The 17,457-nt window shown below is 39.9% G+C and overlaps 4 protein-coding genes across 7 annotated transcripts; all 4 read right to left on the bottom strand.

Annotated features, from left to right (window-relative positions):
• Window positions 1–1,064: 1,064 nt before the first annotated feature.
• Window positions 1,065–6,632, bottom strand: LOC145239381 (organic cation transporter protein-like). 2 transcript variants are annotated; one of them, XM_080102695.1, is made up of 11 exons: window positions 6,465–6,632; window positions 5,992–6,160; window positions 5,298–5,389; window positions 5,140–5,243; window positions 4,840–4,994; window positions 4,465–4,633; window positions 2,732–2,959; window positions 2,461–2,675; window positions 1,917–2,099; window positions 1,716–1,857; window positions 1,065–1,152 (listed from the first exon to the last, which is right to left on the bottom strand). In XM_080102695.1, the coding sequence occupies exons 1-11, from the start codon at window positions 6,630–6,632 to the stop codon at window positions 1,098–1,100; spliced, it is 1,680 nt and encodes a 559-aa protein (XP_079958821.1). In that variant the 3' UTR covers window positions 1,065–1,097. The 2 variants fall into 2 exon arrangements, with proteins under 2 accessions (XP_079958821.1, XP_079958820.1); XM_080102694.1 differs by having other exon boundaries at window positions 1,098–1,410.
• Window positions 6,633–9,561: 2,929 nt separating this feature from the next.
• On the bottom strand, window positions 9,562–10,726 carry LOC145239383 (uncharacterized). Its single transcript, XM_080102698.1, has one exon. It carries the CDS (start codon window positions 10,712–10,714, stop codon window positions 9,947–9,949), a length of 768 nt encoding a protein of 255 aa, XP_079958824.1. The 5' UTR covers window positions 10,715–10,726; the 3' UTR covers window positions 9,562–9,946.
• A 54-nt stretch (window positions 10,727–10,780) lies between these two features.
• LOC145239385 (uncharacterized) lies at window positions 10,781–11,600 on the bottom strand. Its single transcript, XM_080102700.1, has 2 exons — window positions 11,276–11,600; window positions 10,781–11,242 (listed from the first exon to the last, which is right to left on the bottom strand). The coding sequence occupies exons 1-2, from the start codon at window positions 11,444–11,446 to the stop codon at window positions 10,781–10,783; spliced, it is 633 nt and encodes a 210-aa protein (XP_079958826.1). The 5' UTR covers window positions 11,447–11,600.
• A 9-nt stretch (window positions 11,601–11,609) lies between these two features.
• On the bottom strand, window positions 11,610–17,126 carry LOC145239380 (sodium-coupled monocarboxylate transporter 1-like). Of its 3 annotated transcripts, none has more exons than XM_080102691.1 (13): window positions 17,066–17,126; window positions 16,867–16,970; window positions 16,262–16,450; window positions 15,974–16,039; window positions 15,782–15,901; window positions 15,435–15,589; window positions 15,215–15,352; window positions 14,509–14,727; window positions 14,147–14,259; window positions 13,921–14,078; window positions 13,601–13,839; window positions 13,353–13,456; window positions 11,610–13,275 (listed from the first exon to the last, which is right to left on the bottom strand). In XM_080102691.1, exons 1-13 carry the CDS (start codon window positions 17,124–17,126, stop codon window positions 13,064–13,066), a joined length of 1,878 nt encoding a protein of 625 aa, XP_079958817.1. In that variant the 3' UTR covers window positions 11,610–13,063. The 3 variants fall into 3 exon arrangements, with proteins under 3 accessions (XP_079958817.1, XP_079958818.1, XP_079958819.1); XM_080102693.1 differs by having other exon boundaries at window positions 13,209–13,275; window positions 13,349–13,456; XM_080102692.1 differs by lacking the exons at window positions 16,867–16,970; window positions 17,066–17,126 and adding an exon at window positions 16,507–16,605.
• Between the last annotated feature and the right edge of the window lie 331 nt (window positions 17,127–17,457).

Here is a 17,457-nt window from a genome sequence, read left to right as displayed (position 1 = left end):
GGAACTGTACAAGAACCTACATGACGTTTTGGCTCCCTGGTGAAAACCATGTTTATTTGAAAACAAATTGTAAGTTAATGTTGGATAGATACCTTTATGTGAATTAAACACATTTTTTTCGTTTTGCTGTACCACACCAGTTTTTTTGTACATTTCGGTCCAAAAGAGTGGCCTAAAAATTTGCCTGTTTTAGCCCCAAAACATTTGACCCTCAAGGCAGAAAATCCAAATTTTAAATACCAGTAAATACAGTTTAGCTCAGTTTAGCCCCACCAGTAATTCGGCCGCAACATGCAGCGACTTAGTTGGACTGCTGCAGGCACAAAATAACGTGCTATCAGACAGGATATTGGGTGGTTAAAATTAATGGTCATTGGTTGTCCCTGTAAACGTTCAGTTTCGTCATGTGGTTTGGCCTAGCATACCTTGTCATTTCATGTAAAACGTTGCATACTAAAATTAGATTGTGTTCTAAGTTGCTGGCACACTGATCTTGCCTGTTATGCTTTGGCGGGGGTTATGTTAAACCATTTGCATAAATAATAGTGATGGGACGATACCAGGTTTTGAAGCGAGTACCGATACCAAGTACGAGTACCACATGTATATACCTTCGATACCGAGTACCGAGTACAATTACCGAGTACTTAGTTGTATATCACCTGCTAATTTATCTACTATGGCCGGCGTACAGGCGTGCACACACACATGCAGAAAAAAGTAATCTCCATACGATAGCGAAAAAAAACCTGGAGGAACTTTTTCCCAAATTTGTACTGTCCGAAGCATATATTGGCACAAAGTTTTCAGTGTTCTTACAGTGTAAATCGGCCTTCGGTACTCGCACGTTGGTATCGAAAGCTGAGACAAAATATTTCGATACCGAGTACGAGTATCGATACCACTGAAATCGTTCGATACCGAGTACCGGGTACTCGTCCCATCACTAATAAATAGCATTGATTATTCCCTTTGGGAGATCGCACAACCCAAGTATGAACTTGGGATGCAGTATCAGTCTGTGGGGAGTGTACCTCATTGTTTCTGACCGATTTCACGCTCAGTCCATGACGTAATCTTTTTAAATCGGCCAACAGTTATGATAAAATTGTGTAATCATATTCAAAGAAAATCACTCTTACTTGAAGATGTCTAATGGAAAAAAAAATGTAAGGGATTTGTAATCTACGCAAAGCACGACGGTAGTGAAATCAATTAGTAGATGTTAATACATTATTTATTATCATTAGGAAATAGGCTGAATTAAATTGATGGTCGCTATGCGCTGCGAAATTGTGGCACCGGTTCGTCTTCACTTAGATTGTCGCCTGGAGCTTTTTACTTTCGCTGTTTTCGTTTAATTCTTTTAGTTCTTGGTCGGATATCGAGTCGTTAACGGAGCATGGTAAACTGAAATGAACAGTGAATATCAAAAGTGTGTTTGATATCGGATTGTGTTTCCATCTATTCTATACCAAAGGAGTGGAATTTACTCAATATTCTTGAATGCGAAACTTAACATTGAAGTCTGCTAGTTGAAATTCGCTCGTCAAATACAGTAGCATCTTTAAAAAGGGTCAGCATTGACTTTATAAGAAGCGGAACGCGGATCTCTAATACTTAGATGTAGAACACAATTTGCCGACCCACCAAATGTATCACGCACCTTAACACGGTAGTTAGAAACGTGTTGATGGTGTAAAATCGATACTTACTTTAAGGTCATGTTAACCGCTTCCTCGACGGTTTCTGGCAGTTTTCTGTTGTGTGTATCTGGAGTCAAAATAAAAAGCGCCGAAATGATGAGTGTCAAAGCCCCCGACGCAACGTATGTCGGGTAGTTGGTGCCACCCTTCCCTGCAAAATAACCAAGGCTGAAAAGACTGTCGTGATGATTACAAACATACATTACGTACCTGTAAAAATAATCACAGGCGCGAGAACGCCACCGAGACGCCCAAATGTGGACGAGGTTGCTAGTGAAGAATGCCGGATGGCAGTGGGAAACATTTCAGGTGTACTGAGGTATACAACGTGGTAACCGACGGCTACGCTAAGTTTGGCGCACATCGTAAACAATGTTGTCGCAACGTTGCTCCCTTAAAACAAGTCAAATTGATTAATTCAGATTAATTAGCTGAAGTTTCTCGCAGAAAATAAAATGTAAAACAAAATTCTTGCTTCGAACCAGTCAAATAATCAGGCTGTTTAATAAAAAAAAAACAAGCAGGTATAAAAAGCGTAAGTTATTTCTCAAAGACAGAAATACATAATTCGCCGTATAAAAACGGACGTTATCAGTTTCTTTAAACAAGCAAACATGCAGCAGAATGCGGAAAAGGTAGTTAAAAAAATGTCAAATATGTAACAACGTTTTTATCATTGCATTTGAGTCTTGGCCTCTGATATCATGTTTCACCTGGGGAAAAAAACACATTTTTAAAATGAATATTGTCCTACATAGTCTGGTAAACGGTGAGGCCACAGTTGCAATCCCAGCGATGGTCATGAATCCAATAACTGTGTACTTTCGTCCGCCCTTTTCGACAGTGAAATATGAAATCAAGTAACCAGCCAGCTCCACTACTCCAGCATAGAAACAATTTAGGAACCGGCTTCCACTCAAGCTGTTGGTGTCAAATGCGATTGCGTAGTATGACATGTTGCAAACAAACCTGAAAATTCACAGTTAAACGCAACGTACAAAAAACGTAAACAACACAAAACTTACCAAACCGAACAAGTTATCATGAGACGGAACAACAATTTAGGAGTTTTTATGAGCAACCACCAAGCGTTAAGGATGGAAATCTTTTTAGTCTTTGATGTTTTGTCTGTCTCGTTTTTGTCGAACACATAATCATTTTGTTTGTTGTAGTTTGCGATCTTTTGCAGCACTTTTCTGGCTTGTTTTGCCTTTCCGGACGCAGTTAGCCAACTTGGGGTCTCGTCTATCAACCTAAAAGTTTTCCGCGAGTGCGGTTAATGTTAGTACGTATTGGCATAGGCGCCGAAACTCGGCTATGCGACGAAGACCTCGGGAATGCCGCATACCCCCAACGAAAACCTCGGGAATGCCGCATACCCCCAACGAAAACCTCGGGTATGCCGCATACCCGAGAATCGGACCAATGTTGGTCATGCGTTATATGGTTGTTAGAAATACATACGCAATTGATTACAATTGCGGTTTATGCTTACAAGTCACAACAAATGAATTCGTCGAATTTATAACAATTGTTAAACCTCTTCGAGAAGCATTTGACTTTCAACATTAAAGGGTGGTAAAAGCCACAACGATGTTTTTTTTAAAAGAGGTACAGGAACTGGCACCCGCTTTATACGGCAGGGGCAAAGAAGTCGCCAAACTCGCCACCCATAGTATTACGTCGCCGACCACGTGATAAACAAGTTTACCGCTTTTACTAAATTATGAGAATACAGTCGCATCCTTGTTTTAACTGCCTCTACCGCTAGGACAACGCCTGACTATAGTCAACCAAAAAAAACCCTTACCACAAACGTAAGATTGGCACCTCAAGCGTTAGAGCAGTACGTCTTATTTTTATCAGGATAAGCATTACTGAAAAGTATTATTTATATGAATGGTATAAATTTTAGGACATTAAAAAGGCCCTGTTCCCTAACATGGACAGCGCCCTCATTAAACGATATGCCATAAAATTAAGTGTAATGCCGAATCGAAAAAAAAAAATCCGCTTTAGTTCCAGAATCATGGAAGTTTATCAGTAGTTTAGCAATAAATTCAGCTTCAAGCAAGTCGTATAGATATAACTAAAGGTACTCGTTGGCCCCAGTTGTTGATTTGAGAACCACTGGTCTAGGCCAAACGCCTCTGCGCTTTGTAGCGTGAAAAAGGTTTTTGTTGAGATGGTTATTAAATTAAAAATAAATGTTAAACAGTTTTGTCTGCTTCAGTTGCTGATGTACGCCAATACATACAACCTACAGCAAAGTATGTAATTTGCGTTGTTGACGTATATATATATATATATAGAGAGAGATATGTGAACCTCACACAGAAGCGTTAGATGTTTGTGAAAACAAATGGCTAAATTTGACGGGTTCCACAATCAATATTTAAGCGATGGTCCTTCCGGCAGTTCGATGACCGCAATCGCTTTGTGTTTACTACCGTGTTGGCGTTTCGTTTTGCTTCTTTATCGTATCCTCGCCTTTTTTCGTGATTATATCAACGCTGTGCCTGCCGGTCTGCATATGTATTGGTATTATCCCGTTTTTTTATTGTTTTCAGACACGGATGATGCCTATAAAAGCGAAATGCATTAGTTTTCGTAAAACAAAACAAAAATACATCAACTGATTTGGCGGTTTTCACGCTGTTTTTTTTCTTTCACTAACTTAAGATTGGATCAGTTTATTACTGTGGTTAGCAGAACATATCATTTAGTGTGTCATCCATCAAAGCTTTATCATGCTTACCAAATGTATGGAATGTAGATAAGTCCCATAAGACCAGACACCAGCGAAAACCAACGCCAGTTGCCGCATAAGTATCCAATTAACGGCAGAATCATGTAACCAATCGAAAATCCAACAGCAATAAACGTACAAACGAAGTTGCGATGTTCCTTTTTGACAGTTTCACTTCCTGTGTGAAACATTTCTTTAGGTCACTTTGCGTGATTAAAATTGTTGCAACACTTGGTAGGACGAAAAAGTTCGTGTACTTCGTCCAAGCCTAAATTTAGTAACTGACTTACTGGCTCACACATGCCTTTGACCTCAATAACTGTAACCACATTATAGGCGAACGACGCTAAAATTATGGACAAACACATCTGAATTGAGTCCTACCCAAAACAATGGCACCTCCGTAGTTTCCCACTCCACTGAACCCGATTACAACGAACAGCGCCACGTACATATTATAGCTATTCGCAAATGCCATGATGATCATTGCTATGGTTTGCACAAAAGTGAAAACGAGAAAGTTAATTCGACGACCGAACCTACAAAAACATAAATATAACTCAATCAATTGGAGAAAATGAAACATTTGATAGAGCGTGTGTTACACATAACGCAAAAAACTCATCTTGATGAAAAAATAGCATTGCTAAATTGTACCATTTGTACGTGTTGTGTTTTGCTTACTTGTCTGAAAACCACCCGCTACTGTATGTTCCCGCAAATTTCCCGATCATGTAAGATATGAGTGCCATTGGTTTCTTCCAAGCATTGTCGCACACCATATCAAACTAAAAATGAAAGTGTGATAGACTACAAAATCACAAAGTCAAGTTCGTACATACCTCGCGAACTGCTGATTCCACACCTTTCTCGAAGAAAAATGTGGTTGAGCTGCACTTGACGTTTTGTGCGGTCACGTTGCTTCTGAAACTGCCTATAAAAACACATCGTTTACATGTGATCGACGAAACGAATTTGGTTAATCACGTACAGCAGAACATTTATACGGATTAACCCGATATGTCTGTACTTCATTTCACTATGTTGGCTTTAACCATCGTTTTAAACCATGTTTTTCTTTAAATAAACTATTGCTGCCAGGCATAATGTATAACCGAGTATTGCTCATCCAGCAGTTTTATCATAAACAATCGACTTTTCTACGTCCTATACAAATCGACGAAACGTCGATGTTAAATATAAAACTGCTGCATGAGCAATGCACGGTTATACATGTTCTTCTTTATTTTAACCCTAGTTAGTTGTTGATTTAACAAGACGTAATGAAATAGATGTCAATTTTAGAAATGTTGTTTACAGGTTTAGTGTCAGGAGCACTGCCTTAGCACTATTGCATTTATACTGTAATAATATTATTTGGCAACCTTGATATATATTTATCTACCTACGTGCAAATTCACACATGTGAGGACTGATGGTACTGTATATGTGATAAGTCAAAGTCAATGATTAGGATATAAACTGGCCAAGTACAGAAAATCTACCCTTGTACTTACACTTTGTTTGATGTTTTACCTGGCGTGTTGTATGACGCAAAGTCGACAAGTTGTTGTTTTGTTCTGTTGTAGGCATGACAATGGCTTAGAGCGCTTCGCCCCAAAGCATCCGTTTCTTCAGGAATCAAGTACTCGTTCAGAAGTGTGATTTCAGTTGAGTTGTAAGTCCGGTTGAACATTTGAAAATGCTACAACAAATAACCACAAACTGTATAGTAAAGTAAAACTATATTTATGCCGACAACTCAATAATATTCACACACAAACGCTTTTTGTAAGTTGTGATAAATGTAGCCTACTCGACTTGCATAAACATATTTCTGCTTCTACAAATCGTATGCATAAAAACATTCCTAAGTGAATATAGATATTGTGAGCAAAAATTTTCTCGCCCCTGCAAAACAGACAAACGGACTTACCTTATTCAGCATTATTACTTGACAGGACAAACTTTGTGTTATATGTGTACTGGCTATATCACATGGTACTTACCTTACTAGTTACTGTGTTGATTTGCGCAGTAACATTGCAGTGATATTCCGGCGTGTAATGAAAGATAAGAGTGGCGAGAGCAGAAAATGGATTGGTGACAGCTGAGATCAAGAGCAGAATACAGAGCCGTCGCTCATACCGTGTCAGACTCTTCCAAATGTGAATCATAATAGATCACAGAAACACTATCTGTAGTCTATACTTTCTTGAGGTAAATATACTTATACAGGTAAAACCAGCCTTCGCAATTTGTAATCATATATGTTATCATATACTGTATGAGTGTATGTTATAATATTCTAGGAATCATTCCCTGTTCTATTACCATTCTTGCAACGACTTACACCTTCATTACATATATCACAAGTTGGGAAATGTCTATTTTCAGGTTAAATTTTGTTGACAATCTTGTTTCGTATATATATAATATGCGCATCGGTATGCGAATTATTTTAACTGCAACGACGTCTGAACGTCTGTAATTCGTCTACTCTTTCTAGAGCAGGGATGGCGAACCACTGACCCGCGGGTCACAAAGTGACCCACCACTTGAATTCCAGTGACCCACTTGTAGTTTTAAAAATTTATACTGATTACTAGTGGTAGGGGTACCAGACTTCCAAGATTAAAAAGCAACACAACAGTTAACTTTAGGCCCTTTGCACGATTGCCTATTGTCTTAAAATACAGATTGTTGAGTCAATTGTAAGGCAACAGATATGTTTAAACGTATAACTTGAAACGATTTGTTGTAAATTTGATGACGCTGTTCGGTTCCACATATTTATGCGAATCTTTGTTTTCACACATGAATTTCATAAAATCAAGTGCCAGGAATCGTCTCAGCTCAGATATGACTGCTGCGTGTATTAAACTGAAAACTACCTAGGATTACAAGACTTGCAGAAAACATGCAGCAACAAGCATCTTAGCATTGAAATTGGCACATAATAAAATATGTGACCCACTTTGTTTTCTTTCCAAATTTTGACATCATGTTTGACCCATTCAACTAAAAAGGTTCGCCATCCCTGTTCTAGAGAATGATTTACCTCAGCCACATCATGTAATAAAGAAGCCCCAATATAGGGCATATTTTTGGATTAGTTATGAGCTACGCGCGTTTCAAACCACAAACCACAAACCACAAACCACAAACCACAAACCACATTGCTGGAATATTTGCAGCATCAGCAGCAGCATTGGCAATAGCATGTTCTGGGACTTACTTGGATTGGATTAGACGGTTACGCGTGCATTAAAAGCTTTATAAATACGGCTTGTGAACACCTGCCAAAAGGAGGGTCAAGGTTTACTGAACATTGCTGCAGGCACCCATACATCCCAGGCTTATTACTGCGAATGACGCCGTAAACACATTCGCTTACGTGCAGACACAAATTCCTAAAATGAATAACAGATTTTTGAGGAAGACGCAACTAAAATGCTTGAAAAAACCTGTCTGTCTGATCCAAAAATTCAAAACAAATTAAATCCCCCTATTATGAAATAGTTGAAAAAAGCAAAGGGCACAAGACACTCCGTTGTGAAAAGTATGCTTCTACGTATTAACTGTTCACCTGTTAACAACAGTTTAGGCAGTGGTCGTGACCGCTTTGGGTTGGGAAGGAAAGAAACGAACTTCAACCTGCTAATGCAGTGCTATTCACATTTCATTGTCGGTTATCGGTAGTGCTCTTCTTGTCATATCATGTACAACAACAATACTACTAACAGCAAAGCCTCGATAAACGCAAAGAAGTTTCTAATTCTACTAAACCCAACCTGTAAGTACGACACATTGTAATTTTGAAAAATAATTGAACGAACATTTACAAGGATAATCCCGTTTTTTTCTTATCTCGGGAATGATTCAAATGAATTATGTCACAGACAGAAGTAAAACAATATTCACATTGTATGTAAACAATCAAACCTAGTAGCGTTGCTTCCTTGCTGCAGGTGATTCTTGTTGTCCACGTAACTTTACCATTATACTGCAATTACATTTGGCAGTGTTAATTCCCAGTGTTTGTTACTTTTGTTACAACTGCGAAAAATATGACCGCGTACCCGCAGTCTATTGTAATATCGCGTTTGATCGCATATCGGCAACATTTGACCGCTACAATCATTTTGACCGACCTACAATAACATGTAACTGTCATAATGGTACTTAACATAGAGGGCACTTATCTCTTGGGAACCGAACAACCCAAGAACCGGCTTAACAACATATGCTGTTACAACCATGCGAACCATGACCAACTGCTTCCAATTTTTTTAATGTTTTTGTTTGTATATTACAGTCCTAACCAAATAGTATTAATCTCACATTAGTCATATTACTGGTGCCTAATAATCAATGTTAAAATTTAAGTTTTTTCATGAATTAAGCTGTACAATATGGTGTTCGACTGTTTATGACATCACTACCTTTATCTTACACTCCATGTAAGTTTCCTAAATTTTTTGTATTGTTTGCGTAAAATCAGCGCAAAAAAATCTCCACCTCATGGCTACGGGCCTGTAATACTTTTTTCAATCCCCACAAGATCCATTCAGACTAGTTTTTAGGCTAGCAAATTATATTATATATTTTGAAATACACTTTACGGCCACAGGTTGTGCACATCCCAAGTAAACTAACAAATATCCTGCCACCAAAAATGTTGCCCCAGATTGCATCGCAAAACTTATTCACATCAACTAAACGCAACGTGAAAAACCGGTTTGTTTCACTGAAACGTTGCTGCACAAAGGAAGCGGCCTTTGCGTGCATCGTTTCGTATTTGTGACACCATTATAAGCCCCATGAATCTATTAAATCATCAAAAGTTTCCTTTAAGTATTTGAATTTGTCAGGCATTTGGATTTGTGAGATTATTTAAACATTATGACTGGAATTTCTTCGTTAAATGACATCGCTGTAAGTTCTGCATATCATAGCAAAAAAACAAAAGGAGAAACTTTATCAGACATACGGCTGAATGTTGTGCACTGTCACGTTCCCGTTTGCACGGGTACGCAAAAGATTTGGGACTGACTATCGGAAGTTCTTTAACAACTAACGCTCGTGTACTCTGATCGGCAGCTGTCCTTTTCTTTTACATTTATTCACGTCCAACCACAACCAAAACAACAAAAACAACAATCCAGCACTACTTCGCAGTTATCTCTCAATTCTATCTTATATTCTATGTCTCTTATGTTATTAGATGGGCGCTCTTATATAGCATGCGTAACAATAACGGGGAAAAAGGCGTTAACTCGCTGTGACGATTTCCTTCAGATAAAACAATGATGACTTGTACCCCGTAACAGCGCGACCTGATAAGTTGGCACATTGAACACATAAACAAAAGAAGTGGTAGTGTGAACGGCGATTCGCAACAAAAGACTTGACCCACACAGTAAACCTCAAGCGGTTGCGGGATAACGTCGCTTGAGAACTGGGTTGCGAGATGATGTCATGGGGCGGTCTAGACTCTAGAATATTTGTGACACAACCCCGTTTTTAAAAGGAGATTTTCTTCAAACAAGAAAATCTCGCGCAATCTGACACAAATGTTCCCACAACTCATCAGTGCCATCCGAAAGTCAAAGCTCTTGCTTGCTGAAGATATCGCTTTTCCTATCCAATGTTTTCTTTCGTTGCCTTTTCCCTGCTTACGTCTGCACCGGAACCACGTGTGGAAATCCCCCTGATAGCGACATGGCTTCGAATCTCGGAGGGACGATTGCGCAAATTCGTTTCCTGACTGCATTTGTTGTTTCATCTGTTGGCGGGTTGGCAAGAACGACGGGAGACGGGTAAACGGGCTTGACACGTTACTCTCACTGGTCGGCGCCACGACAGTACGTGTAACGGTGCTCTTCTCCGTCGTCTGGTTTGAAGAAACCGTCTCGCCTCCCTCCACTGAATGCAGTTGTACGTTAACCAGCTCCTGAGATAACTCTGCTTGTTGCCCAACGGTCATCGTCTCAGGCGTGGCGTTTTGCTTCGTCGCTTGTTGTGTCGCAGAAGCCGACTCTTCTTTGTCACACATCTGCATTTCCTCTTCAATGCATCCCTGCGAAGCATCCTCGTCATGCTGGTTAAACAGAGCATGAGCCTCGGCGCTGTCCGCTGCTTTGCTAATTGGCCCTGGAATGCGCTCTTGTTCATCCTCCACCAGGTGGACACGATCCGGGTCGACTGACTTGTTCACACAAAGCTTATGCGCGTACGTCAGGTGCTCTGGACACATTAGATGTCACCGTGTTTGCTTTTTCTGCACGGCGGTTCATAGCTTCCAGCTCAAGCTCAAGCTTCTTCATCGCCAGCTCGTGCTCCATGGCTTGGCTTCGTTGCCGTTCTTCCCTTTCGGCCTCAAGGTTTCTCTGCCGTTTTGCTTCGTCGCTTGTTGTGTCGCAGAAGCCGACTCTTCTTTGTCACACATCTGCATTTCCTCTTCAATGCATCCCTGCGAAGCATCCTCGTCATGCTGGTTAAACAGAGCATGAGCCTCGGCGCTGTCCGCTGCTTTGCTAATTGGCCCTGGAATGCGCTCTTGTTCATCCTCCACCAGGTGGACACGATCCGGGTCGACTGACTTGTTCACACAAAGCTTATGCGCGTACGTCAGGTGCTCTGGACACTCGGCCACATTAGATGTCACCGTGTTTGCTTTTTCTGCACGGCGGTTCATAGCTTCCAGCTCAAGCTCAAGCTTCTTCATCGCCAGCTCGTGCTCCATGGCTTGGCTTCGTTGCCGTTCTTCCCTTTCGGCCTCAAGGTTTCTCTGCCGTTCTTCTCTTTCGGCCTCAAGGTTTCTTTGCTCGATCTCACGTTTTTTCTGTTCAGCCTCACGATTAGCCCTTCGCTCTTCACGTTCATTCTCATGGTCCTGTTTCACCTGATCATCTACATACTTGCGTAGCTCTTCGTCAACGAGCCCCAATTGCTTCCCTAATTGCACGTACTGCAATCCAGACGCCATTGCCGATCTTACAGGGGTTAGTGTTCAACTTCGCGTTTTTAAGTCAGATCCCGGACGAGCCCCCAGATGTCACGTTCCCGTTTGCACGGGTACGCAAAAGATTTGGGACTGACTATCGGAAGTTCTTTAACAACTAACGCTCGTGTACTCTGATCGGCAGCTGTCCTTTTCTTTTACATTTATTCACGTCCAACCACAACCAAAACAACAAAAACAACAATCCAGCACTACTTCGCAGTTATCTCTATATTCTATGTCTCTTATGTTATTAGATGGGCGCTCTTATATAGCATGCGTAACAATAACGGGGAAAAAGGCGTTAACTCGCTGTGACGATTTCCTTCAGATAAAACAATGATGACTTGCACCCCGTAACAGCGCGACCTGATAAGTTGGCACATTGAACACATAAACAAAAGAAGTGGTAGTGTGAACGGCGATTCGCATCAAAAGACTTGACCCACACAGTAAACCTCAAGCGGTTGCGGGATAACGTCGCTTGAGAACTGGGTTGCGAGATGATGTCATGGGGCGGTCTAGACTCTAGAATATTTGTGACATGCACCCATGGTTAAAGATAACTTGAATAGTGGAACTGCTGGCTTAAGTCTGTCAAAACAGGGTGAAAACTTCAAATTATTATTGTTTCCCACTACCCGATATGACAGCAGGTTTTCGGGGATGCGTATGCCTAACTTTTTTTTTTAAAGTTATCGTGTTTTTTGATTTATAATAAACCTTTCATTTGTTTTTCAGTGTACCGCAAGGGATCAAGTTGTCAACGGTGTACACGTCTTTAATTTCAGCCAGTGCCTCTAATCTACGGCAACGATGCGCTTTTCTAGCGACATCTACCGACCAGTGTCAGGCCAACGTGTTGTCATCGAAATTAACTTTGTTACTGGAAACGACTAATCAATCTTTTGCCTGTGAAGATTGCACCTGAAAGGTTGGTTTGTGTCCCTTCTATTATGGCATAGTTTCAATTTCCTTATATTCATAAAAACTAACAAACGACCTTTTTGTTCTTTTTGATGGAGCAAAAGCGTTGTGTTTTAGCTTCTCCCCTGACGTTACCTGCCACTTTTTACGCAGTTTGCCACGTGAGAAATAAATCTAAATTCTAAAGATTGATCTAAAGTTTTTGTCGTTAGTTGACACCAAGCGCCCTTTTTCACGGGGTTTGAACCTAGGACGCTTCCGTTATTTATAATTTTGCTGCGCTGTGCTACCACGTGGCGAGGAAAAAAGCCAAGAAACCCGAGTTGAATTCTTAGTAAAATTTACATATACCTCATAGTAGCAAATAATGTCTAGAATTTTGCTTTTGAATGTTATTCGTTTGATAGTCAGCGATCACAAACTATGATATCGATACACATGGTACATATGGCTATGTGCTAAAATAGATTTGCAGAGTCCTAATGCAAAGTGCAAGCAAAAATCTTTAAATCATGTTTTAAAAAGTGGGAAATTCATCACACTATTAATGGACTTTGTTTATTGAAACATTAAATCCGTAAACTGAGCTTTCTTGGTTTGAGTTCATGGTAAGTATACGTGACTAATAAAAGCGTTATCAGAAGGTGACACCGATAAATTGACAGAAACTATTCACTATACACTTTTTTCGCTCTTAGCGTCGATTTTCAAGTTGCTATCTTCAGTGGAACAAAGTTCGTGTTTTTCTTCCGAATTCGCCGACTCGTTCTCCTCATTAAGTGGTGGAACTCCGAATCGAAAGAACACTCGTACTTTTTCCGGAAGTAGTTTGTTGTCGACAAAGGGCAGGAACAGTTTGGGGTCGGATTTAGTTGGATCGTTGGCCCCTGGAATGTGTGGTTTGTTAAGAATATGATAGTTAATAAAAAACAAGGTATTTTCATTTTTCGTGAAACTTACTAACCCAGGATTAGAGAAGCTGTCATTCCCACCAACACTGTGATGATAATTGAAACCACAGAATAGTAGAGATGAGATAAAGCAAACAATCCAGTGACATATACAGAACTAAAAAGAGGAGAGTTATGTTATATTTATCAGGTAAAAACGTACGATCTTTCCTAATAACTTAAGAGTTCAAACTTGGTATAAAAATATATTAGCTCAATTTTACTTTAAAATTCCCACTATTGTAGTCTACCTCTAGATTACCTCTCATCCACTAATGCGGGATTTGTTGCCATATCGGTTGTGTAGTTGAAAAAATGGTTTGCCGTGGAAGTTTCTATGATCGGAATATTGGTTGAAATGTTTGCACTCCCGTCCATCTTGCACATATCAACTGAGGTGGGGAGAAAGCCGTATTTTTCAGGGGATCTACCTTTGACCAGAGATACAATTCCCATCGTGCCAATAAACAGTGTACTGGTTATTTGTCCGATGAAAGCTCCCTGTGATAGAAGTTGGATTTGTTTCAGCTACAATGATTCAACTATAGATGAAGCGATGCTTTTTATCTAAATAAATTGTACCTTTGTTGTACACCATGGAAAGAATATGGCGAGAGTGAAGATTCCTAGCATAGGACCTGACATCGTCCCAAGTATTGTGAAACTAAGTTGGATTACCGTTGAATCAATATGTTCGATCAAAAGTGCAAACGACGTCACAATTAGTCCAACAATCAAAACTAAAAGGTACTTTTTTATGTTTTCTAAACTGGTGTACAAAGAAAAAGACAATCCCAGAAATGCTTACCGATTACTTTGCTCAGGGTCAACTTCGTGGTTTCTTTGATATTTGGAAAGCAGGGCAAAATATAGTCTTCGATTACCAGGGCGCCACACGCATTGATGCCGGAAGACACGGTGCTATTGGAGATATCAAGTCACATTGGTCTTTAGGCTTTTGTTTGTGGCATGAACATTTAAAATCGCATTGATACGGTAAGGACATATGCCTCAATGATATTGAGGTTTAAGTCTAATTTAATAAGTTACAAATATAGCAAGTCCTGAAAACTACTTTAGGTCATAGCTTTGCGAAAACTACAAACAAAAATTTCAAGAAATCCCGTCACTGTAAGTTTGGTACCAATGGCGAAATTCTTTCTATCATACCTCAGTGTTCCACTAAAAGCGGCTGACACAAAAAGGCCGGCGAACCCAGGCAAGGTTTGAAAGATGCTGACGGCCAGGTAGGGCATAAGCTGGTCAGACTTGCTGATTTCTCCAGTCTTTAGCGGATCGCAGCCTTCGAAGTAAGCGTACATCACGCATCCACTTAAAGAGGCCACAATAAACAAGACGGATGATAATACAATCGAAATTCCAACAGCTCTGCAAAGGAACAAGACTTGTAATGTGCTGAATCCCGGTGTACGCCACAAACAGAGTCAACCAATACGAATTATGTAACAGAATATATCATCAAAGATTTTCCGTATCATTAACTTCTCATTGAAATATAATTTTGTTTTGTAGCTTAGCCTAGCCTACATATTTTACTCGGCAAAACCTAAATTTACAAAAAAACTTATACGGAATTTATTTTGTACCATGTTTGTGCATATCTTATGTACGGTTGCTGGTAGGCTACTATGTTAACGACTTTACACAGGTCTTTGTTTCGGCAAACCGGTCTTAGACGAAGTATTTATTGAAAAAGTAGCCTGCGTTTGAAATCTGAAAACTACTTTTTTGCTGATTCACCGCCGTAAAGTTTAACAGGGTCCTGCTCGTAAATCGGTCCCTGTTTGCAAACATTTCTTGTGTGTGTAAACAGAGTTCACTTAACCCAATTATCCATGATGGGTAGCTTACTTACATACGAGTTTCGCGAAGGGTCCTACAGGCAAGGAATCGTTGACACAACGCTTGGCTTGTACCGATTCCGCAAAAGGCAACACTTTGTCCGATTAGTAGCGTCCAAAAAGTGTAGGGGTATGTTGGATCGGGATTGAAGCTACAATGCAATAATACAGTGTTAATTTTTTACTCGAAAAGCTTATGAGTCTATTATTGCACAATACAGTGCATTGGCTTACTTGAATGCTGTCAGTCTTTCTCCGCGTTCCAGTGCTTCCCAGACCTCACCCAAGCCTCCGACGTCAACAATTGCTTTGATTAAAGTGGCAAACATTCCACCACACATAACAAATGTCTGAAGTGTGTCCGTCCATACAACGGCCTTCATTCCACCCTGGGACGTACAATTGTTTTATCTTTGTTACAAAGACGACATAAAAAGGGAACCACATACCAGCAAACTTTTTCTAAAAAAAATCCTAACTAACGTTATAACTAGGATAGTAGGTGTTAATTTTTTACTAAGTAGCCTGGTGGAAATCTATTTCTCTTATTTAGAAACTATCATGCAAGACAAAAATTTTACCAGAGTAGTGTAAAGAACGCAAATTGTGGATGTCAGAATGATGTTGAGTTTGAGTCCAAGCGGTATAACAGCGCTGAGGGCCAGAGATGGGAGGTAAATTGTGATGCCCATATAAAAAACCTAGGTAACAACAGTGTTTTCTTTGTAGAGTTTAACAAATACAGAAGGAATAAATGAAACAGACGTACTTACCCCTGAAAGGTTGCTAATGATTGACTCAAGAACTCGAATCCGTTGATTGAATCTCATCTCTAGGTACTATACAATGCTATAGCGTTTGTTTTATTTTGTTAATTATACAAACGCGCCACATCTAACGTCCAAAAGTTAGTTCAAGTTGACAGACAGGTGAAGCACAAGTAGGCTACAAAGTTGGACGGCTTTTGCAAAAAAAAACTACGTAGCTTATGGTAATTTTCTGAAATTACCGAGTACGGAACTGGGTTAAAATATTATTTTGCACGCACAGTGTGAAATTACCTGATAAATGGAGGCGACTTTGAGTCTTCGGATAATCGGGATGTAGTAAACGCAGACTACGGCGTTTGCGATCATTGCCGTTACGCTGTACCACAGAAGCACGGTGCCATAACCATATGCTTCAGTAGGAAAACCGATTACCGTCAATGCCGAAATATATGTAACCGATATGGATAATCCAACTGGTATCTTCGATAAAGTGCACAAAATGTTTACATTGAAGTCATATGTTAAAGTAGGCCTACCATACGTCCTCTTTTTGGAGGACATGTTCTCCTTCCGAGGACAAGAAAAAGTGCCCAAATGTCCTCCTTTTTAAAGAATTTCTGATTTACCGAACACATAAGTAACAATTATGCCTTTGAAAACAGCCAACTATACATCTTCAGCTGATTTTTTTAAATACAGGTGGATTTTACATTTTTTGAGACTAGCCTACAAGCTTTAAACTTTATCCAAGCTATAATTCAATACCATCTAATCTCTAAAGCTTTTGTTTTTTGGGGCCCCTTAAATTATCTTTTCATATCCTATTTAACAATGTGTCCTCCTTTGTGGGGGTGGAAATATGGTAGGCCTATGTTAAAGAGACTGATTGGTTTTACCGGTGACATAGATCTTTCTCCGAAGTAGTAATTATCAGTTGTTTGTTTGCTTCGATCTTTGAAAGCGTAGTACACCCCAACAAGCAGGGAAACGCATAAGATTCCTTTTAAATAACAAATAAAGGTTCGTTTAATACGCTGTTTCAGAAACGAGCGAAAAGATTTTATAACAAATGTTAGAAACATGTTGTCTACTTACCAACAAAAACAACCAAATCAACTGTCCCAAAACTCTTAGGGGTCAAAGCCACGTCGTCCATACTCTTTTTTGATTTAATTTTGCAGAAAAAATGCAAATAATCTCACTTCAAACACAAAGTTAGCAAGAGCAAAAAACACTGTCTCATTAGCCAGCTACTGTTCGCGATGCAAGTTTAGCGGAATGATTAGCGGAGCGCCTTTTGCAACGAGGTCAGTAAACAAGTAGCAAACGTCCAGTTTTTACGATGTTTGCTTGGTCCAAGCAAACCGTTACCATTAGAAAGCGTTTTCCTGATCCAAATTTTCGTTTTATCGGGTCTTAAGCGATGAAAAACACACGGCCGAGTTGCGCCCATAGGAACTGAAACAAAAATCTTTTCAATTGCTTTT

This window comes from Phallusia mammillata, chromosome 7 (genome assembly GCF_965637545.1).
Source record: "Phallusia mammillata chromosome 7, kaPhaMamm4.hap1.1, whole genome shotgun sequence".
Taxonomy (NCBI): Eukaryota; Metazoa; Chordata; class Ascidiacea; order Phlebobranchia; family Ascidiidae; genus Phallusia; species Phallusia mammillata.
This window is presented reverse-complemented; position numbering and strand designations above follow the sequence as displayed.